This window comes from Nicotiana sylvestris, chromosome 10, assembly GCF_000393655.2.
Source record: "Nicotiana sylvestris chromosome 10, ASM39365v2, whole genome shotgun sequence".
Taxonomy (NCBI): domain Eukaryota; kingdom Viridiplantae; phylum Streptophyta; class Magnoliopsida; order Solanales; family Solanaceae; genus Nicotiana; species Nicotiana sylvestris.
The window spans coordinates 3189937-3214849 of NC_091066.1; the positions used below are offsets into that span (position 1 = coordinate 3189937).

The following is a 24913-nucleotide window of genomic DNA, read 5'->3' on the forward strand; positions in this document are numbered from 1 at the left end:
TTATACATAATTTTATGTTCCGTGTTGAAAGTACTGGATTAAAATAAAACTGATACTAAAAAGCTGGATACGCCCCCGTTGAGCTATGTATATGTGATAGATACTTTTATCATTAATAATTGTTTATTTTCCAAATTCCATTTGGTTTTGCTTCATTATTCATCCTAGCTCTATTTTCACAGAAAAATAAAATTATAATTAGGAGATTTAAGAAGCTATATGTATTGTATTATTGTTGACTGACACATGATGTTGGTGGAATTAATCACTAATTATATTTTGCAGTTTAAAGAGTTATTAAATTAGTGAGTGTACAACACCTCTTCTAAAAATGCCAGGTTTGTTGAACTAAATATCATTCCCTTAATTTATCATCATCATCTTTTTCTTCTTTCTTCTAATTCTTTTTTTTTTCTCTCTCATTTTTTCAGATTATTAGAAAATTATTATCTTCGTGAGACTACAATACTTTCTTTCTGGAAATATTGTGGTCAGAAGTAGAGTCGAGATTTTGAAGTTTATGGATTTTAAATTTGTCATGGAATCCTTAGGTCATCTTTGTTACTATTCACGATTAAATATTTATATATATTTAATAAATTTTTAATATTGTCTACGCAAAAATAACTATGTTCGGTACCTGATTGTGGTTTGTTGAACTAAGTTTCTCCTTTATTCATCATCATCAACATCATCATTATCGTCATTCATTTTCAAACATGGCAAGCATTACTCTAAAAAAACAAGCTTCAGATCTTTTTCATCTAAAAAATAAGTCAGGCTCTCTATTACAATATATTTAAATACACAAATAGTGTAAATTTTTTTATACGACCAGTGTATATACTTAAATTGAAACCATACTTAATTACTGTTCGAATAATATGGTGAAAATAGCACGAAAAGTTCCAATATAATATACTGGAGATTGAAACACCTGTGTATGAGCTTTCAACATATTATGCTGGACCAGTATATTACGTTGGAACTCTAGTACAACATGCTAGAACTCCAGTATATTATGCTAGAAGTTCACATATAAAAATTTCGAACTTCAGTATATTATGTTGGAATATTTTTCGAATTTTGAATAATGTTTTCGTTCAAATTTATCTTTACATGAAAAATGGCTAAATTTCTATTACTTTTAAAACTGTATCCATTTCTCCATTATCACCTATAAATCTGATTATTTTTGAATTTCACCCAATAATATAACCACCCTCAACAATAGAGGTGGACATCAAGTCATTTGTTCCCCAAATTGTCTCCCTTATTTTATTTTATTTTATTTTATTTTTTTCTCTCTTTTTATGATTCCAAACTGTCTTGCTAGTTGTCATCAACTCTATTCATTGATTACTTCCATGAATATTTTATCCCACGTATTTTTATTTTCTCTTCTTTTTCCTCACTATAAACCTGCGTACACATGCATTAAGGCATAAAATAGTACAATTTATAGTTAAATTCTTACATTAATATTTTTTTTTTACCTAACCTAAGAAACTTTGTTGACCTTCAAACACTGAAAATTCTCACGAAACACCAAAGTTGACAGCCACACAACGACATGAGCATCAATCATAAACTTTGCGATTGCTAGTTTTTATTCTTAAGGTTGATTAAGATATTGTATAGTTTTTGCCTTGGAATAGGAATAAATTGAAGAAATAAAAATAAATTGTTTTAATTAGTTATTAATCTGCTAACAGGAATTCCCTTGTGATGTTTCGCTAAGTATATTTAACTTTCAATTAATTGAAAAATTAGTGTAGAATTGACACTACGTAGCCATTCTAGAGAGTTGCTATTTAGAAATTAGCTAGCATATCCTGAATTTTAGTTTTCAGTTCAAATTTTCAGGACACAAATTGCTGAAGTTAAGATTTTTAGTTCAAATTTCCAGGACAAAATAAGTACTGACTAAACCCTAAATAACACCTAAAAATAGCTATATGTGTACTTCCCCCAAAATTAGTTGATTATGTACAATTAGCCTCATTATAAAAACATCCTTATATAACAATATTTCACTATAAAAGCCAGGTTTTTTACAAAACCAAATTTAATGCTCTGCTATAATATATGTTCTCTATAACAATAATTCGTTATGACTCTTGGGTTTAAGCTTCTTAGAGCTTAAAATAGAGTGAATGGAAAATGGAGGGAACATGAAATTTTTCGAATTTCCCTCTTTGACAAAGGGACATTGTCCCATATTGGAGGAGGGAAAGAGTTTTGATGGGTATATATAATTGCACTTTTTCTAGATCTTAAAGAGTTGATGTTAAGTATAGAGATTTACAAAGAGAATAATAAAATCTAGAATAGGGTTCATAGCCTGAGAGAAGCTTCGAGAGAGAAGCTTCGAGAGAGAAGCAAGTATTTCTATTGAGTGAAAATGAAAATCCGTCTTACAAAAATGAGAGGCTCACTTATAAATAGTGGGCCTTGACCCGGTGACCTAATTACAAAGCAATATAAACATGGGCCAATTCTAAATTACAATAATAGCCCAAAGATAGCATCATCATTTATCTAATACTCTAACAGCCCCCCTCAAGTTGGAGGGTGATAAACCCCCCAATTTGTGAAGATGAAAATGATTTGCAGGTCCAAGAAGGGCCTTGGTAAGAATATCAGCAACTTGAGCATCACTGGACACATGACCCAAGCTAATCAGCCCATCACCAATCTTGCCTCTGATGAAATGACGGTCCAGCTCTATATGCTTAGTCTTCTCATGAAAGACTAGGTTGCGGGCAATGTGCAGGGCTGCCTGGTTTTCAAAATATAAAGGAATGGGAGAAGAAGAAAGAAGACCAAAATCATACAACAGAGTTGAAGGCTAAGTAACCTCAACTGCAACTTTACTCATGGCCCTGTACTCAGCTTTAGTAGAAGAAAGAGAGACCACATGTTGCTTCCTGGATTTCCAGCTCACCAAACAATCACCAATAAAAACACAAAAACCAATTACGAATTTTCTACTATCAGTACAGGAAGCCCAATCACTATCACAATATACCTTTAAGGAAAGGTCAGGAGAATTGCTGAAGAATAAGCCAAAGTCAGAAGTCCCTTTCAAATACCTCAAGAGATGTAAAGCATCTTGCATATGGGGAACACAAGGAGTTTGCAAGAACTGACTAATATGTTGAGCTGCAAAACTGATATCAGACCTTGTGTGAGTTAGAAAATTCAACTTATCCATCAAGCATCTTTACTCTTCAGGCTTGGGCAAAGGATCACCAACAAAAGCCTTTAATTTCTCATTGAGAGCAAGAGGACAAATAACAACAGAAGAAGCAGAGGAAACAAATGACTAATAAGTCATGAATAATTTTGATGAAGAAGAATCCAGAATCACAATAGAGAACCTCAATTCCCAAAAATAATTAAGAGAACCAAGGTCCTTAATCCTGAATTATTCATGCAGAAAACCCTTTAAGGAAGAAATCTCAGACAAGTCAGTCCCAGTAAGAATGATATCATCCACATACACGGCTAAAATGACAAAGGAAGACCAGAAACCTTATTAAATATGGAGTAGTCATTTAAAGAATGAGAATATCCTCTAGAACAAAGGGCCTGAGACAACTTAACATACCATTATCTGGAAGCCTGTCTCAAACCATAGATGGGCTTGAGTAGCTTGCAAACCAAAGGAGGAAAAGAAGAAGAGGAAGGAGGAACAGATAAACCAGGAGGCACCTTCATAAAAACCTCCTCATCAAGATCCCCATGTGAAAATGCATTATTAACATCAAGTTGAAATAAAGGCCAGTGTTGTTTGACAGCCAAAACAATCAAAGACTTCATAGTAGACATTTTAACAACAGGAGAAAAGGTTTCATAAAAATCAACACTTTCAACCTAAGTATCACCCCTAACTACCAACCTGGACTTTTACCTCTCCAGACTCTCATTAGCTCTATATTTTACTTTGTATACTCATTTGCGGTCTATAGGCTTCTTACCAGGGGGTAACTCAATAATATCCCAAGTTCTATTAGCCTCCAAAGTCTCAAACTCCTTTCTCATAGCCTCATGCCACTCAGGGATAGCAGCAGCCGGAGAGTAAGTGTAAGGCTCAGGAATGTGGAGCTGTGAAGTGGTTGCATTGAGTGGAACAGACTCAGAACTATAAGGAACAAGGATAGAAACATAAAGAGGAAGGGTAAGGCATACATAATCCTGAAGATAAGAAGGAACAGTATGAGGCCTACCAGATCTTCTAAGTGGAGGAGGAGAGGAAGGAAGAACAAAAGGGGAAGAGGAGATAGGGGAAGGAGAGAAAGTGAAATTAGGGAAACTTGGGGAAGGAGAAGGAGGAGTAGAGATGAGAGAGAATTGGGGAGAAGAAACAGGAACAGAAGGAGATAAAGGAGAAGGTGAATCATAAGAGAAATGGCCAGGAATGAGAGGAGAAGGCAAGCTAGGGGATGAAGGAATAAAAGATTTAAAGGGAAAAATATGTTCATGAAAAGTCACATCTCTGGAGAAAAAACAAGATTTAGTGGACAAATTGTAAAATTTATAATCCTTTTTGGCAAAAGGGTATCCAAGGAACACACATGGGACAGACCTATGATGAAATTTATCTCTATGGGGTTTGGGCACAGTTGAGTAGCAAAGACACCCAAAAGATCTAAGGTGAGAATATAGAGGAGCCTTGCCGAAAAGTAACTCATAGGGACTCCTGTGCTTGAGAAGATGTGAAGAAAATCTATTTATCAGATAAGTGGCAGTATGGAGACAATCACCCCATAATTTAATAGGAAGATGAGATTGAAAAAAAGAGCCCTGTTAGTCTCTAACAAATGCCTATCTTTTATTTCAACTACACCATTTTGTTGTGGAGTATGAGGATAAGAAGTTTGATGAATGATCCCTTTTTCAAAAAAAAAAAGAGAACCAGAGGAAGAGGATCCTAACTCTAAAGCATTATCACTTCTCACAGTCTGAACTCTAGTTTGAAATTGTGTTTCAACCATAAGAATGAAAACCTTTAACAAATCTAAAACATTGCTCTTTGCCCCCATCAGATGTATCCAGGTAGCCCTAGTATAGTCATATACTATTGTAAGGAAATATTTAGAACCAGAGTGAGTAGGAGTGGAGTAAGGACCCCAAGTATATATGTGAATAAGCTGAAAAAAGTGAGTGGATTGAATAGAACTATCAGGAAAAGAGTCTAGTTTGTCTTGCTAAGGGGCAAATGAGACATGTGAAAGACTGCTTGGAAGACAATACACTATCAATACCAGAAATAAGTTTTATTTTGGAAAGGGGAATGTGTCCAAGTCTATAATGCTAAACAACATCAGAATTATTCACTTTATTTGAATCAACCATGGTATTTACAGATGAATTGTCAACAACAACATTATTAGACACTATAGGTAAAGAAGAAACAATAAAAGAACAAGAATTGGCATTAACAGACTCAACAGGAGAAGTTACATGCTGAAACAACTTGTAAAATCCATTGTCCAGTCTACCAAACACCACTAGCTTCCTCACTGAAGGGCCCTAGAAAGTGCAACAGACTTGGTAAACTGCACAACATCATCACAATAAGACAAAAACTTCTGGACAGATATGAGATTATGTTTGAAACTAGGGATGTAAAGAACATTACAAAGGATTAAGTTAGGGAATAAAGATAAAGAACCAACATTGGTAACCTTTACTTTATACCCATTTGGGAGAGACACAAGATAAGGAACAAGAAAAATGATTATATCAAAAAGCAAACTCCTATTGGAAGTCATATGATCAGTAGCTCCAGAGTCTATTATCCAGACAATGCCATTCATAATAGACAACATACAATCTCCATAAGAAACACCCTCATAAGGCATGAGCTTACCAGCAAAGTTAGCAGAGGCCAAGAGAGGTGGAAAATATGGGGAAGCAGAGATTTGGGATTGTTTTAATAAGATCATCAGCTAGGAGTATTGATCCTTGGTAAGGCCAGGTATCACAGAGGTTTCCTCATGCTCAACTGGACCATCAAAACCACCAGGCATAGAGGAACCACGAGAGGATCCAAGCTCAACATGTGCAGCAGTTCTGCGAGGAGGAGGTCCTTTGTTGAACTTGAAATTGGGAGGATATCCATGCAACTTATAACATTTGTCTATAGAATGTCTAGGATTCTTGTAATATTTGCAGATAAGAGAAGTGCAGAGAGCCTCTAAAGAAACTTTGGAGGGAAATGATGTCTTAGAAGTCCCAACATTGAATGAAGCAGATTGTGTTGGGAATTGGGAGGCAGAAGACACCTGCCTCTACTTCTCATCACATAATAAGATGTTGTACATATTTCTAATAGATGGAAATGGTTTCATCATTAGAATGTTGCTGCGAGTTCTCACGTAGGTATCATTCAGACCCATAAGGAACTGATAAACCTTCTGCTCTTCATCCTCAGCAGCTTTACCCCCACAAGTACAAACTCTGACCTTATAAGATGCTATTTCATTCTAGAGTTTTTTGATTTTGTTAAAATAAGAAGTTATGTCTAAAGACTCTTGAGAGATATGTGCTAACTCTTTCTTTAGCTCAAAGACTTTGGCCCCATCAGCCTTACCATATCTCTCCTCTAATTCACACCAAGTATCCTTAGCATATTCAGAATACTCTATGCTACGAGATATTTCTTTTGACAGGGAATTAACCAACTATGACACCACAAGATCATTACATCATTGTCACTGGCATGCTAGAGGAGATCTAGGAAGTGGCTATGTAGAAGTACCACTGATAAAATCAAGTTTATTACGAATTGAGAGAGCAACTAAGATATTTCTCCTCCAGCTGCCATAGCAGGTTCCATCAAACGGACTAGAAACCAAGGAGGTTCCCAGCACATCTGATGGATGCACATATAGTTGATGACACGGCTGTGTAAATTCATCCTCGTGAAACATAGTACGAGATGTAGTAGAGGAAGAAGAAGGTGTAATTGTAGGATTATCATTCGTCATTGAGAGAAAAATGTATCGCAACAAATAAAACAATTAACAAACTTGTGAAATATGAAGAAGAAACTGGTTTACCCCCTCTTTTGCAACCGAAAAGAGAATAGCCTTGTGAACAATCTTCCGGCGGCGCAACAAAATACCGATGAGGAAACCCTAGCTCGAAATAGATGAATAGATCAGCCAGGTACGGTCAAAACATCTATTGAAAATTAAAATCCAGTAGAAACGAGAAACAATGCGATGAAATCATCCAACGAAAATCCAACCAAAACCCTAATCCAGTGTAAATGCAATCGAAATGAAAAACTCGATGAAAACAAAAGAGGTTAACATCGATCGAAAGCAAGTGAGACGATCTACCAGAATCTATGCTCTGATACCATGTTAAGTATACAAATTTACAGAGAGAATGATAAAATCTAGAATAGGGTTCATAGCCAGAGAGAAGCTTCGAGAGAGAAGCATATATTTCTATTGAGTGAAAATGAAAATCTGTCTTACAAAAATGAGAGGCTCACTTATAAATAGTGGGCCTTGACCCGGTGACCTAATTACAAAGCAATGTAAACATGGGCCAATTCTAAATTACAATAATACCCCAAAGATAACATCAGCCTTTATCTAATACTCTAACAGTTGAGAAGAAAACAAGCCTCGCGCCGTCGTCGTCGCTCGGCTCAGGTTCGGCCTAATTGACTGATTATTGTAACAGTAATTCAATATTCCTCCGTTTTAATTTTTTCATTATAATTTAAATTTGGTGGTTTGCATAAATGGCCCTTTTATAAAACAGATTTTGAGTTGCAACCTTACATGAAGAGTTGTAACTCTTCAGTATAACCCATCATTTTTGGCTATAAATACATGAGCTCTCTCTCAGATTTTCCTTATGAAAATTCTAATTTCTCATTCTTCTTTCTGCATTGATTTAACAAAAAAGAAAGCAGTAAGTGTGGTTTATTATTGTTCTTTGCCTTCATTATCACTGAGGTTTGAAGTACCGCTACACCAGTGATGTTATCCGTTCTATTCTGGAAGGAAATAATCCTAAACCTCGGGTACTAGGAGGGGATTAAATTCCATAAGGAAATACTGTGAATTCAGTGAGCTCGAATTAATTCTGTTCTTCTGCATTTCTGGTTTTACATTGTTTCTATTTCTTTGAATATATTTTTGAATACTGAATACTAACAATAACATCCAAAAATATCCGGAATAAACTGTTGCGGAAGCCAAATGTATATAGTGTGAATAAGTCACAATTACTATACCAAAAATTATGACAACCACCAAATAATAAATAAGACAATAAAACAACAATAAAGGGAACACCAGAATTTACGAGGTTCGGCTAATTTTGCCTACTCCTCGGACACAACCAATATTTTATTTCACTCCAAAAATACAAGTGAAATAATACTAAAGAGAGAAGATACAAATGCCTTAAACAGATGAGAAGGCAAATGAGAGGTGTGTTTAAATCCTAAACATTAAGCCTTCTTTTATAGGGGGAAAATCCCCCCAACTTTTGTTTTCCCACCGATGTGGGACAAACATTTTGCCAATTTCAACAAATCTCCACCTTGGCAAAATTCCACATCTTCAATTTTCTCTCAATAACAAATTTTGGTTGTGTCTTCATCTTCAATCTTCAGTGTTCAACAATGTTGATCAAATCCAAACAATGTTGAAACTTGATCGCAGTCACCACCTTTGTCAGCATATCAGCAGGATTCTCCGTAGTATGAATTTTCTTCACTGTGACTCCACCTTCTTCTATGATTTCTCGTACGAAATGATACCGAACATCAATGTGCTTCGTCCTTGCATGATACACTTGGTTTTTCGCTAATTGAATAGCACTTTGACTATCACAAAAAATTGTGATACCTTTTTGTTCAACACCAAGCTCCTTTAGCAATCCTTGAAGCCAAATTGCCTCTTTCACAGCCTCTGTAATAGCCATGTACTCTGCCTCTGTTGTAGACAAAGCAACTGTTGACTGCAAAGTAGACTTCCAACTAACTGGTGCCTTTGCAAAAGTAAACACATAACCAGTAGTTGATCGTCGTTTGTCCAGATCACCCGCAAAATCTGAGTCACAATATCCAACTACAGACTGATTGTCTTCCTGCTCAAAAACTAACCCGACATCTACAGTATTATGAATATACCGTAGAATCCACTTCACAGCTTGCCAATGCTCCTTCCCTGGATTGTGCATATATCTGCTAATAACTCCAACAGCTTGTGAAATGTCAGGCCTTGTGCAAACCATTGCATACATCAAGCTACCAACAACATTTGCGTATGGTACCTTTGACATATACTCTCGTTCAGCTTCATCCATTGGCGACATATTAGTACTTAGCTTAAAATGGGGAGCAAGTGGAGTACTAACTGGCTTAGTCTTGTCATCTATGCCAAAACGTTGTAGTACTCTTTTCAAATATTCTTTCTGAGATAAACAGAGTTTCTTTGAACGTCTATCTCTTATTATCTCCATGCCAAGAATTTTCTTTGCCTCACCCAAATCCTTCATCTCGAACTCCTTCTTCAGTTGAATTTTCAACTTATCAATTTCTTCCGAATTCTTGGAAGCTATCAACATATCATCAACATATAGGAGAAGATATACAAAGGAACCATCTTTAAGCTTGTGCAAATACACACAATGATCGTATTTGCTTCTCTTGTACCCTTGCCGCAACATAAACTCGTCAAATCGCTTGTACCATTGTCTAGAAGATTGTTTCAATCCGTACAACGATTTTTCAAGTTTGCACACCACATTTTCTTTTCCAGCAACTTTGAATCCTTCTGGCTGAGTCATGTAGATTTCCTCCTCCAAGTTTCCATGTAAAAACGCAGTTTTTACATCCATCTGAACTAGTTCCAAATCCAATTGTGCTACCAAAGCCAACATAATTCTAATGGAGGAATGTTTTACAACTGGAGAAAATACTTCATTGTAATCAATTCCCTCCTTTTGAGCATATCCTTTGGCCACCAATCTTGCTTTGTAGCGAACATCTACTTGGTTAGGAAATCCTTCCTTCTTTGCAAATACCCATTTGCACCCAATTGCTTTCTTTCCCTTCGGGAGATTGGCCAATCTCCATGTATGATTCTGATGAAGGGACTGTATTTCATCATTCATGGCAATCCTCCACTTATCTTCTTCTAAACTTTGGACTGCGTCTTTATAAGTGGTCGGAACATCATCAACTACAATTGAGGTTGCACAAGCAACTGTCTCTATGAGACGAACAAGTTTCGTTATTGTTCTTTTTGGCCTGCTGGTTGCTATTGATTCAAGTTGTTGTTGAGGTTCCTGAGTTGGAATCTCCTCTACTGGCTCTCCTTCCAGAGGGTAATCTTCATTTGTTTCCTCCTCTGCTTCTTGTGTAGGAAAAATAAATTTTCCCTCAAACTCCACCTGCTTAGAAGCACCTTTATTTTGTTTGGTATCTTCTGTTACCTTATTTACCATAGCAGATTCATCAAAGGTAACATCCCTGCTGAATATTACTTTCTTTGTCATAGGACACCATAAGCGATATCCTTTGACTCCAGAAGTAATTCCCATAAAAATAGCCTTCTTTGCCCTTGGATCCAATTTTGACTCCGTCACATGATAATATGCAGTTGAGCCAAACACGTGCAAAGAGTTATAATCTACAGCAGGTTTTCCATACCATTTTTCAAATGGTGTCTTGCCATCAATAGCAGCAGATGGTAGACGATTAATGAGGTGGCATGCATATGTAATTGCCTCAGCCCAAAATTCTTTGCCCAAGCCAGCATTGGACAACATACACCGTACCTTCTCCAGCAAGGTCCGGTTCATACGTTCTGCCACTCCATTCTGTTGTGGTGTATGTCTAACAGTGAAGTGTCGGACGATGCCATCATTTTCACAGACCTTATTGAAATGATCATTTTTGTATTCACCTCCATTGTCTGTGCGAATACACTTGATCCTCCTGCCTGTTTGATTTTCCACCATCGTCTTCCATTTGAGAAAAATTCCTAGCACTTCATCTTTGTTTTTCATTGTATACACCCACACTCTTCGAGAAAAATCATCAACAAAGGTTACAAAATAGTGCTTCCCACCCAATGAAGGTGTTTTGGAAGGACCCCAAACATCAGAGTGTACATAATCCAAAATGCCTTTAGTATTATGGATCGCTGTACCAAATTTAACCCTTGTCTGTTTCCCTTTGACACAATGCTCACAAAACTCCAAGTTGCAAGCCTTGACTCCTTTTAACAATCCTTGATCTGATAGAGTTTTCAAGGATTTTCCTCCAGCATGTCCCAAGCGCATGTGCCATAGCTTGGTTGCTTCTGCCTCTTTGTCGTCACTGGATGTCACTGTCACTGTCCCAATAACTGTACTGCCACGATAGCGGTACATATTATTATTCTTCCGATTAGCCTTCATTACCACTAGTGCACCGGAGCATACTCTCATCACTCCATTTTCTGCAATGATTTTGAACCCTTTTGATTCTAGGGCTCCCACAGAGATGAGATTCTTCTTCAAATCCGGTACATATCGAACATCTGTTAATGTTCTGATCATTCCATCATGGTTCCTTAATCGTATTGAACCAATGCCATATGAGGTAAGAGGGCTGTTATCCGCTGTGTGGACGACTCCATATTCTCCTTCTTGAAATTCCACGAACCAGTCCCTGTTGGGACACATATGATAGCTACAAGCCGAGTCCATCAACCATATGTCTGATGATGTTGATGACTCTGTTGTAACTAATGAGAAGTCTGAATCATCACAATCAGCTACATTTGAATCCATAATGGCCTTTCCATTGTTATGTTTGGCCTTATTCTTCAACTTCGGACAGTCTTTCTTCCAGTGCCCTTTTTCTCGACAAAAAGCACATTCATCTTTGCTGGGTCTGGATCTTGACTTGGATCTTCCCTTCTTTGTCCTCATTTGATTTTGAGGACGACCCCTCACAAATAGTGCTTCTCCTTCTCCGCCCTTCTGTTTTTCTCGCTTTCTTTGTTCATAGCTGTACAAAGCCGAACAAACTTCTCTGAGAGAAACTTCGTCATTTCCATGGAGTAGAGTAGTTTCAAGGTGCTCGTATTCATCAGGAAGTGACGCCAACAACATTAAGGCCAAGTCACCATCATCATAAGTTGTATCCATATTTTGCAAATCTGTGACCAACTTATTGAAACTGGTGATATGTTCATTCATCGTGGTACCAGGAACATAGGTGAAGTGAAACAGTCTCTTCTTCATGTACAATTTATTTTGACTGTTTTTCTTCAAAAATTTATCCTCCAGTGCTTTCCATAATTTACTTGCAGAAGTTTCCTTTGTGTATGGATATTTCTGCTCTCTAGCAAGGTAGGATCGAATGGTACCGCAAGCAACACGGTTGATAATTCTCCAATCTTCTTCTCCAATAACATCTGGTTTCTTTTCTTCAATGGCCAGATCTAGCCCTTGTTGAAAAAGGACATCTAGAACCTCGCCTTGCCACATCCCAAAATGTCCGGACCCGTCAAATATTTCTACCGCAAATTTCGCATTTGACACAATTCTTGTCATAAGCGAAGATGTCAATGATGACGTATTGTTGACACTTGATGTAGATTCTTCTTGTTTATTGTCTCCCATCTTTGACACAAATATTATTTAATAGCTGACGACACAAATCAAGATTATTTCCTTTCTGGTGTGGAAGATCAGACTAAGCTGCAACCACAGAGCATACTCAGACAGAACCTTGACTCAGTTACCAAGATAAATCTTTTCTGATGTGGAAGATCAGACTATGCTGCAACCACAGAGCATACTTAGACAGTACCTTGGCTCTGATACCAATTGTTGCGGAAGCCAAATGTATATAGTGTGAATAAGTCACAACTACTATACCAAAAATTATGACAGCCACCAAATAATAAATAAGACAATAAAACAACAATAAAGGGAACACCAGAATTTACGAGGTTCGGCTAATTTTGCCTACTCCTCGGACACAACCAATATTTTATTTCACTCCAAAAATACAAGTGAAATAATACTAAAGAGAGAAGATACAAATGCCTTAAACAGATGAGAAGGCAAATGAGAGGTGTGTTTAAATCCTAAACATTAAGCCTTCTTTTATAGGACGCAATGGGCATGGGGCCTTCATTGGCTCCTATTTGCCCAAAGAATGCTCCTTACGAATGACGGTCGTGCTCGTCTTGGACTTGGCGGTGCCCTTTGGGTCGGCCATGCTCATGCGATGCCGGCGTCAATAAGGAATGCTACCTGGTTGATCCTGCCAGTAGTCATATGCTTGTCTCAAAGATTAAGCCATGCATGTGTAATGTCATGGGCGGCTTTCCAGCCGTGCCCCATGACCCCTTGGGCGCGCCCCGTGGCGTCCTAGCAAGCCTTCCAATGCCTAGCGCCACGGACGGCCCCGTGGTCTTGGTCGCGCCAAGTGACAAGCGCGCATGTGCCTCTGTCGCCCCACCGATATCCCTCGCCAGCGCCCAACCGCAGGCAGATGCCAACAGCGCCGCGCGCGCAGACAATGCCGCGCGCGCAGATCCTGATGCCAAAGACTATGCTGCCGACAACGGCCCTGTTTTCTGCCTTATAGCAAACTAAGCCTTTTTCATTGTAAATATAGAGTAGTTTTATTCCATGTAATTTCATTATGTTTCTCTAGCTTAATCAAGTCTAGTCTTGTAGCTTTGGATTATTTTTTTTAAGCATTATTAAGGGGGACCAAACAATCAAAACTTTCTAGCAAGCAAACAATTCTCTGTACTGGTGTCTCTCCCCCTCGACACCGCATTTCCTTTCTGTAATAGCTTTCATTAATGCAATCAAGCTTTCTTTCATTCTCAATTCTCATTCCTGTTCTCTCAATTTCTCTTGACATTGGTTTTCCCGTACGGCACTGACAATCTAGTCTAGCGTACGGAGGGGACCTCAGTTGGCGGACAGCAACTGCACTGACATCAGTTGCTTAGCCTTACGTCGCCCTTCCAAGGAATCTCAGGAAGGCGCCGCGTAACAGTTGGTATCAGAGCCTAGGCTCGACATCGGACGAGGGAACGCATTGCCATTACCACCATTTCTGACCATGGTGAATCATGGGGACCGCATTGCGGCCCTTGAACAGACGGTTGACGGATTACTGCCCATCATGGATACGGTGCCTGAACTAAGAACCAGCCTAGGGCAAAGGTTGGATGACCTGGACCGCAGGGTGCTCCAGGCCGAAGTTGACATAGAAAACATCAGTCGTGACTCCGAGGGAGATCGGCAAACGGCAGCCACAGAGGCAGCCGAAATTTTTGGCAAATTCGAGGGACTCCAACAGGAGCGTGCCGAGGATTTAGCTTACAGGGCACAAGAGGCAGATAGGGTGACTGCCATGCAACAAACTATTGACGACTTGACAGACAAGCTCAATGTTGTCAATGCTGCCTTACAGGGCCTACTGCGAGGCGGTGGAAACCAGGTCGGGGGCGCTGCAAACCCCACCTCCGCGACACAAAAACTGAAAATTCCTGAGCCAAAGCCATACAGTGGAGCTAGGAATGCCAAGGAAGTGGAGAACTTCATTTTTGATGTCGAACAATATTTTGATGCTGTGGGGGGCCTAGAAGAAGCTAAGAAGGTAGCAACTGCTGCCATGTATCTTCAGGGTGATGCTAAACTCTGGTGGCGGGTGAAATACGAAGCCATCAAGGCCGGTGAAGATGTTCTCGAAACATGGGCAGAACTGAAGGCAGCCATCCGCCTACAATTCTTCCCCGAAAATGTTGAATACAATTCAAGGAGAAAGCTACGGGAGCTCCGTCAGACCAAATCTGTGCGGGACTACGTGCGGGAATTCTCCGCGCTCATGCTAAGCATACGCGACATGGGGGACAAAGACAAGCTCTTCACTTTCCTAGAAGGGCTGAAACCTTATGCCCGTATGGAGCTACAAAGGCAACGGGTAGATACCCTGCCCAAGGCGATCCAAGCAGCTGAATGCCTTGGGGACTATCAAATGGAAGCTCGGAAGGATAGGCCTCAACCGCCTACCCGAGCGGGATTCAAAGGGGGCCAGTCTAGCAATGGTGGCCCTAGCAGAAGTGGGGGAGATCGGAACTCAACCAAACCTAAGGCTCCCTCCACAGGCAGCAACAGTGCTGCATCTAACAACAATGATCGGGGGAGGAAGCCTCCTTCAGGGTGCCGTCATTGTGGCGGACCACATTGGAACAATGAGTGCCCACATGCACAGATGAATGCCCATCAGACTTTTGATGATGGGACAGGATGACGATTCAGACGATGCGGATCAGACTGAACCCGTAGGTGCCTTCAATGCAATTGTTGGCTCCATTTCTGAGGCATTAGCAGAGACTAGTGCTGGTATCCGTAAGAAGAAGGACCCATGTCCCGTCACCAAGAAAGGGAAAAAGAAGGCGGATGATGAGACTCCTCTTAAGCACGAGAGGACCTTAATGTTCGTTGAGATGAAGGTGAATGGCAAGCCCATTCGGGCCATGGTAGACACGGGTGCTACCCACAACTACTTAGCCTCGACTCAGGTGGAGCGCCTTGGTCTAGTCGTAGGGAAAGGTAGAGGCCGTGTCAAGGCTATCAACTCACCTCCCCAGCCAGTGGGTGGAATAGCCAAAGAAGTACCGATGAAGCTTGGCCCTTACGAAGGAAAATTCAACTTGCGCGTGGTGATCATAGATGACTTCGAGTTGATAGTTGGATTGGAATTCCTGAGGCAAACCAACACCATGCCTGTACCGTATGCTGACATGTTACTGATGATGGGAGCAAACGGGGCCAAGCCCTGCGTTATCCCGTGCATGCCCATGAAGATGGCCGTTGAAAACATCTCGGCCTTGCAGTTGAAGAAGGGGGTCAAAAGAAACGAACCTACGTTCCTGGCAACCCTCTGCATCGAAGATGTAGAATGCTCCTCGGGTCCCATTCCTGAACCCGTGAAGGAGCTACTACTAGAGTTTGAAGATGTCATGCCACAAGACATGCCAAAGCGACTACCGCCTAGGCGCACTGTGGATCATGAAATTGAGCTGGTGCCGGGCGCGAAGCCACCTGCCCGGGCGCCTTACAGAATGTCACAACCCGAACTCACCGAACTTCGGAGACAATTGACGGAAATGCTAGACACAGGGATTATCGTGCCCTCCAAATCCCCATACGGGTCCCCTGTGCTATTCCAAAAGAAACATGATGGTAGTCTACGACTCTGTGTGGACTATCGGGCTCTAAACAAAATTACTGTGAAGAACAAGTACCCTATTCCGTTAATGGCAGACTTGTTCGATAGACTGGGTGGTGCGACAGTGTTCACCAAAATAGACCTGAAGACAGGTTATTGGCAAGTTCGGATTGCAGAGGGTGATGAGCACAAGACGACCTGTGTGACAAGATATGGGTCGTACGATTTCCTAGTTATGCCATTCGGCTTGACTAACGCCCCAGCTACATTTTGCACTTTGATGAACCAAGTCTTCCGGGAGTACATTGATGAATTCGTGGTGGTCTACTTGGATGACATTGTGGTATATAGCCAAACATTGGAGGAACACCTGATGCACTTGCGGAAGGTCCTAGCTCGATTGCGGGAGCATGAACTATATGCGAAGCTATCTAAGTGCTCCTTTGCTCAAAAGCAAATTGACTTCCTCGGACATGTCATTGGGGAAGGGCGAATCAAGATGGACCAGCAGAAGATTCAGGCAATCACAGATTGGCCGCCACCTAAGGATATCCACGCCTTGAGGGCGTTCCTTGGTCTATGCAATTTCTATCGGCGATTCGTGAAAAACTACTCCCTCATTGCAGTACCATTGACAGAACTCCTCAAGAAGATCACGCCTTGGGAATGGGGACCCAAGCGAGCGGAGGCCTTTAACGCATTGAAAGCGGCTATGTCTAGTAGCCCCGTCTTGGCCCTTCCTGATCTGGCCAAGCCATTCGAAGTACAAACAGATGCATCTGACTATGCCCTCGGTGGCGTCTTGCTACAAGAAGGGCATCCTGTGGCGTACGAGAGCCGGAAGCTAAAAGATGCAGAGCGGCGCTATGCCGCCCATGAGAAAGAATTATTGGCTGTCGTCCACTGCTTGCGCCTCTGGAGGCACTATCTGCTGGGAACCCCGTTCGTGGTCAAGACAGACAACACAGCTGTTAGCCATTTCATGACCCAGCCGAAGTTGAATGGTCGACAGGCCAGGTGGCAGGAACTCCTAGCTGAATTCCACTTCAACCTGGAATACCGAAGTGGGAAGACCAATCATGTTGCTGATGCGCTCAGTCGGAGAGCTGATCTAGCATCAGTGTGCTTACTCGCCACCCTAAGGGGGAGCGAGGTAGCCACCTCCATCAAGGACCAGATACAAGATCTACTCATCAAAGATCCTGCTTCACAGTATTTGGTTGATTTGGTAGGACAAGGCAAGACTCGCCAGTTCTACATGGAAGATGGTTTTCTGAAAGTGAAAGGGAACCGACTTTATGTTCCTAAAGGAGGAGATCTACGAAGGACTCTTCTAGCGGAATGTCATGATACTCTGTGGGCCGGCCATCCCGGTGAAGAACGCACCATGGCGTTACTTCGCCGTGCATATTATTGGCCTCAAATGGCCGATGACGTTGCTCAGTATGTGAAGACTTGTCTAGTATGCCAGAAGGACAAGTCAGACCGCTTAACACAGGCGGGACTCTTGGAACCACTAGCTGTCCCAAAGAGACCTTGGGAAAGTGTTTCCCTGGATTTCATCACCGGATTGCCCAAGGTCGGAGATCTAACAACTATCTTGGTTGTGGTAGATCGGTTTTCCAAATATGCTACCTTTATTGCTGCCCCACAATATATATCAGCAGAAGATACAGCTCGACTCTTCTTCTCTCATGTCGTCAAATATTGGGGCCTACCCAAAGATATTGTTAGTGATCGTGACTCACGCTTCACTAGCAACTTTTGGACCCAACTCTTTAAGTGTCTTGGGTCGAAGCTGAATCACAGCTCAAGTTTTCATCCGCAATCTGATGGCCAGACGGAGCGGTTCAATGGTATGTTGGAGGAATATTTGCGTCATTTTGTAACCGGATCGCAGAAGAATTGGGTGAAGCTTCTGGATGCTGCTCAACTGTGTTTCAATTCACAAAAGAGCTCTAGTACAAACAAAAGCGCTTTTGAAATTGTTACCGGACAGCAACCGCTACTCCCACACACCGTCAATGCACCAAATATGTCTAAATCTCCTCGAGCTGCTAGCTTCTCTAAAGAGTGGAAGCAAAATTTGGAGATAGTGCGGAGCTATCTTGTCAAGGCTCAAAAGCGGATGAAGAGGCATGCTGATCAGAATCGTCGCTTTGTTGAATACCAAGTAGGAGACAAAGTGATGGTCAAAATTCCAAAACGTTACTTATTTGCAGGGGTCCATGACCCTCGCTTATTGCAAAAATATATTGGACCCTTGTCCATTGAAAGGCGTATTGGGAAAGTTGCATACCGGGTGGATACCCCAGCTTGGTGGAAAATTCATCCTGTTTTTCATGTCAGCCTCCTGAAACCTTTTCGGGAAGATACAGAGGATCCTTCAAGGAGCCAGCTCACAATACCCAGTATTCGAGGGCCCAATTCAACCGGGAAAAGGCGTGTTGAAGCTATCCTTGATGATAGAGTGATTCATGCCTCAAGGAAAGATCACCAGGAGTTCTTGGTGAAATGGCAGGGCTGTGATACAGAGGAGAACACTTGGGAGAGGGGAACAAACCTCAAAGCCTACAAGAGCCTAATTGAAGATTATCTTGCAAGTAAGGCGCCGAGGACGTCGCCAACTCAGGTGGGGGAGAATGTCATGGGCGGCTTTCCAGCCGTGCCCCATGACCCCTTGGGCGCGCCCCGTGGCGTCCTAGCAAGCCTTCCAATGCCTAGCGCCACGGACGGCCCCGTGGTCTTGGTCGCGCCAAGTGACAAGCGCGCATGTGCCTCTGTCGCCCCACCGATATCCCTCGCCAGCGCCCAACCGCAGGCAGATGCCAACAGCGCCGCGCGCGCAGACAATGCCGCGCGCGCAGATCCTGATGCCAAAGACTATGCTGCCGACAACGGCCCTGTTTTCTGCCTTATAGCAAACTAAGCCTTTTTCATTGTAAATATAGAGTAGTTTTATTCCATGTAATTTCATTATGTTTCTCTAGCTTAATCAAGTCTAGTCTTGTAGCTTTGGATTATTTTTTTTAAGCATTATTAAGGGGGACCAAACAATCAAAACTTTCTAGCAAGCAAACAATTCTCTGTACTGGTGTCTCTCCCCCTCGACACCGCATTTCCTTTCTGTAATAGCTTTCATTAATGCAATCAAGCTTTCTTTCATTCTCAATTCTCATTCCTGTTCTCTCAATTTCTCTTGACATTGGTTTTCCCGTACGGCACTGACAATCTAGTCTAGCGTACGGAGGGGACCTTAGTTGGCGGACAGCAACTGCACTGACATCAGTTGCTTAGCCTTACGTCGCCCTTCCAAGGAATCTCAGGAAGGCGCCGCGTAACAATACATATGCTTTCATCACTAAAAGAATGACAACTTATGTGGGGTTGCTTCTGTTCTATAAAAACTAACAGAATTGGAAGGTATCTTTAACTAATGGATATATATAGTTTTGGAATTGTTAATTAATGCACTCAAATGTTAGTTATATGACATTTAATTCCAACGACAAATATCTCTATATTTAGAGTACGTAACAGAATTATATATATGACTTGTGTGTTTGCATACCTTATGACATTGAATTCATAGGTATTCTAACCACTAAAAAAAAGGCAAAATTGACCGATAATATCTGAATATTTAATAAAAAGAAAACTTATAATAACAGATAATACTTGAATTTAAGAGATAGAAAAGGAGATCCTTAATTAAGATATTGTCTAATGGAGAATTAATACAAGGCTTTCGATGTTGAGTGCACGTTGATATATCGCCGTTAACGTTAAAAGAGGTTGGGTATTAATAAGAAAAAGAAAAAGGCAATTCGAAAAATATAATTAAATGAAAAGGAGAAGAGTTTAGAGGGTCGAATTTTATCAAAAAAAAGGAAAAGAATTCGAAAACCAAGCATATCAAATTGTGGTATTATTACTTTTAGCCCACACGAGAAACTATTTATATTTGGTGGCTAAAAAAGTATATCAAATTTGTATAATTTTGATATATAACATTATATATATATATAAAAGCATGAATATAATATTAGTTTACCAAAATATCCTTAGGATATTAATTGACAAATAATACCACGTAGGGTAAAACTGATATTTTAAACTTTGCTTAATACTATGATTTTCATGGACTTGTAATATTAATCAAATTCCAATATCTCAGCTATTTGAGATACTACATGTCCCACAGCTAATCATTGAATTACTAGACTCATATACCGACTTCTGCCCCCTTTAATAAAAAATATTAGGATTCTTTCAATAATCCATAAGAATAAAGTATGACTAATATTATGACGCAATATTTGAGGGAAATAGAAGAGAATCTGTTTCTTCTAAAGGTTAAAACATGACACGCGTTATGATGCTCCTGGAAATTAATTTTGTTAGCTTAATTTTTTCCTATAAAATTAAGTTGATTCTTTAATTAGCTTAATTATATTCTTATGCAAAATATTATAATGAATATTGAAATTAAGTTTTTTAGTATTACTTTGAATCTTATCCAATGCCACGAATGTATTTTGTTGTTTATCACACAGTATATTTCTTCGAGAAGAGTGCCAAAAACTTTTAAGTTTGTACCATATAATATGTTAGTGTCTATTCGTTTTATGTGCCGGATTTTTTTTATTTTTAGATTGGAGATTTGTAACGTGAAAGCCGATAATAGAGTAGCGAAATTCTAAGATTATCAAAATTCTCACTACATAAGGATATCAAAACCCGATTATAAAAAACCACGAAGGCTAAATGTTATTTACATTATTTTTAACATACATCTACACGATATTTTGGTAAACAGAATAAAATTAGATTTCTAAATAAATTCTACTTTCGAATTTAAAGAAATGCAGTTTAAACTTGAATTTAATTTAGTCTCGCTTTCTCTAAATTTGACGAATAATCTTCTCCTATTGAATAATGCATGACTATACTATAAAATATTTGTGTCTTTCTTTTTCTATTGATATCGATTTGGATTATGTCCTTCGACAACTGATTTGGGCGGTGCTTATATCATTGATATAAATTAAACTGTGTGATATTTATGTGTTGCTTCGACTTCTTCCACCATCGTATGGAAATTTTGCAGCATCTATAAGATAGAATGTTTCCCAATATTTATAATTATTTTTTGCACTTTAAGTACTCTCATGTTTTGATTTAAATTACTTTCGAGTGTACACAATTACTTGGTATAATTTTTATTAGCACATTCATACGCACTCCAAATTTCTAGTAGGATAATAACATATAAATATACGGGAATCCATATTATTTTCTTTCCCGTTAAATTTTTGAAAGCTTTGTGAACATAACACTATTTGTGAGTCTAAATATTTATCTCCATAACACATCAAATATTTATAACTTTCAATGAGTAGTACATGTCACACCTCCTTTTTGCGCGCCCAGCCCCGAAGGGTTAAATGCGCGGGTGGAGTTTTTCCAATTTAAGTGACAATATTCGAAATGAGATTATTTATTTAATTCAGAGTCGCCACTTGGGAAAGGTTTGGCTTTTGGTGTCCCAAGTCACCGGTTTATCTTGAATCCCAAATCGAGGAAATTTTCGACTTTTCCAAATGAAGTCTGCGAACCAGAAATTCTAAGTAAGGAATTCTGTTGACCCGAGGGAAGGTGTTAGGCACCCTCGAATCCCGTGGTTCTAGCACGGTCGCTTAAATTGTTATAATGGCTAAATATCTGATTTAAATACATGTTGTGACTTATGTGCTTTTATTAAGTTTAAACCGCTTTTATTATTATCATTTATTTTTATAGAATTGCAACGTCGTGAAAATGCATCTCGAACCACGTCACAATCAATGCACCCGTAGTTGTTAACACATTTCGACTCCGTTGAGATTTGAATTTGGGTCACATAAATGCGCACCCGAATTTAAGAATGTAATTTAATTAAGTCGCGCCTAAAGAGTCTAACGCGTTATTATCTTTGGGGAAGGCAGTGAAATTCACTAAACAGTCCATCCCAAATTCTAGGTATTTATCATGATCAATTATTGAGGGCCCCGCAATTTGCATTTTTATTTGGCGAGGCTCGTCTTATTATTTTAGAAGGGTATCCTACAGTGACTACATTCCTACTACGTTTGCCTTTAAAAAAAAAATGATACCGAACTTTACTTGTTTGAACAAATACAGACTGAATCTTTATTATGTTTGCCGAACCTAAATTTGTTTGATTACCTGATTGATTGTTTATGAGGTGAGAGTTACCTCATGCTTTGTCTTCATCGAGTGAATACGCTTATCGATTTGCTAAGTGAGATTGCAAGCAAACTAACAACATACACTGAGTTATATTTAACGACCTCCAAGTTTTATTTTTAAACTCTAACCTATTTGAAATTGATAAACGAAATTGGTTGTTTATTAGGAAAATTACTACTAATCGAACTCAAAACGACTATTAGTTTTCCTCAACAGTCATCGCATTATTTCGAAACAAGGAATCTATACCGAGACCCGATATCGAACCTATATCGAAACAAATAATCTGACAGGAGAGCTGGCATTCATAGCCAGACTCTTAATGTGACTGCATGAGAGTTTGTTTGGGATACATTTATCCCAGACTTAGTACCACAGATTTGTCAATTCAGTGGTCTAGGCAAAATACATACAAGTGCTTGCCATGACTCTATGTTATACAGTCATAACTAAGTCAAACAGAATGTTATACTGAACTGAATGTATACTAAATCAAACATACTGTCTATATCATACTGTCATTACTATTGAACAATGCTATCTAATAGTTCATCTCAAACAGAATGTATGTTAGTCTATACAGAATGTTTGCAGTTTGCAGTTAAACAAATACAGGCCCAACTAACATTCAACCTATTTTTAACACCAATGTTATAACATAAACAGATGTTCATTTCTTTATTTCTGCTTCAACTTCAAACTTTCAACAATACATGGTTCAGAGGTTGTGTACCTGGAAATATTTGACAATTGAAGAAGAGGGCAATCAGCAGAGTAACAATGACAACAAGTGCAGCAGCAGTAACAGCAGGTAACAAAATCCCAATGCAAGGTGCATTTATAGCCAATGGGAAAAGGTAACAAAATGACAGCAACAAGCAGGGGAGTGACTCAGAACTCAAACGGTCTAACTCCAAAAGAAAACAAACCAGTAAGAAGCAAACAACAGAAACCTGACTGATATTTGAGAGGAAACCAACACTTGTTTGAAACAGTCAAACAAACTGGGAATTGAACAATTAGCAGGGAGAAAAGACAGTTTCTGCTTTCTGTATATCCACCCTCTATCTCCTTTCTTTCCAAAATCTAAAACCAATCTTCAGTTTTGAAATTATACTGAAGTTATTAAAAGAAATCTTTTCCAGTTCCTGTTTTCAGAATTTGAACTCTCAGATGTTCCCTCTCAGTGTCTATCTCCCTCTCTGTATGCTCTGTCTGTGTGTATATATATCTGTATGTATTTCAACTCTCTCCTTCAAAAATTCCTCACAGTGTGTCTTTTTCTTCTCAAATCTTCTCTGTCCTCTCACCTCTAATCCTCTCCTCTTTTATAAACCTTAACACTACCCCTTTTAACAGCCTGTTTAGAATGTCACCATACCCCTCCCATGTGCCTTCCATTTTCAGTTCCACTTTAGCTAATTAAGTATTAAACCCCATCAACATTCCCTGGCAGACTTATCTTTCCCATTTTATTAACTAAAAGCAAGCATGGGCAGCAGGATGTAGTCTGACAGCACATGCTGTCAAACTATTTAATTCAAAAGGGCCTTTATGCCCATGTTGTGCACATGCCCTCCAGTTCAGATTACCATTACAGCCTAAACATTAGGTTTCTGAAATCACATTAACAACTATAAGTAAATGAACTTAGTTCTTAATTGATTTAGGCAATGTTCAACAGAAGCAAATCGATTCATTTTGTTCAGACAGTTGAAACTATTTGACGACACATGTCGACTCGACTATATTAATCATAACACATACAATCGTAGCCAAAAATCAGACATTCAAAAGTATAGGACACATGACTCGACTTATACTGATTAAACAGAACTGTACTTCGAGGAATCAGTTAATCAGTACAAATTTGAAATTCAAACTAATTACACAACAAATACATATGCCTTATCAGAATAGGAGGGGGATTCAGACAAACACAGAGGTTCAGGTAAAGTGGACAAACAAAAGTTGATAAAATTAAAACAAATATGAACAGACTTTTAAAACAAATCACACGGACTAAAACAAGTAAAGGAAAGAGAGCAAACTCACCTTAAAACTCGAAAAATCAAAAGTTTGAGCTCGGATTTGGACAGACCTTTCTTAAGGCTGAACGGACTTTAATCGAAGTGTTTCTCAGATGAGAAACACTTCGATTAAGGTCCATTAGACCTTAATCCTTCGGTTTGAACAAAACAACGGACCAGTGACGAGGAACCCTAAGGTTTGAAAACCAGATCCGGGATTCATGCTTCCCTGGTCAGATTCGGACCAAACCAAGTATGGTTTGGTCACGAGGGGGGTCTGGGGAGTGTCTGGTATGAATTTAAGGCAGATCGGTGTAGATTAGGTTCCGACTCGAATCTTCAAATGAAGATTCGAGAAGGTGGGATAGGATTCGAGGTGTGTGGTTGGTAGATT

At 39.5% G+C, this 24913-nt stretch overlaps 1 protein-coding gene across 1 annotated transcript; it reads right to left on the bottom strand.

Annotated features, from left to right (window-relative positions):
• Nucleotides 1-3957: 3957 nt before the first annotated feature.
• LOC138880402 (uncharacterized) lies at nt 3958-5825 on the bottom strand. The gene is made up of 4 exons (XM_070160498.1): nt 5685-5825; nt 5371-5538; nt 4942-5156; nt 3958-4501 (listed from the first exon to the last, which is right to left on the bottom strand). The coding sequence occupies exons 1-4, from the start codon at nt 5823-5825 to the stop codon at nt 3958-3960; spliced, it is 1068 nt and encodes a 355-aa protein (XP_070016599.1).
• Between the last annotated feature and the right edge of the window lie 19088 nt (nt 5826-24913).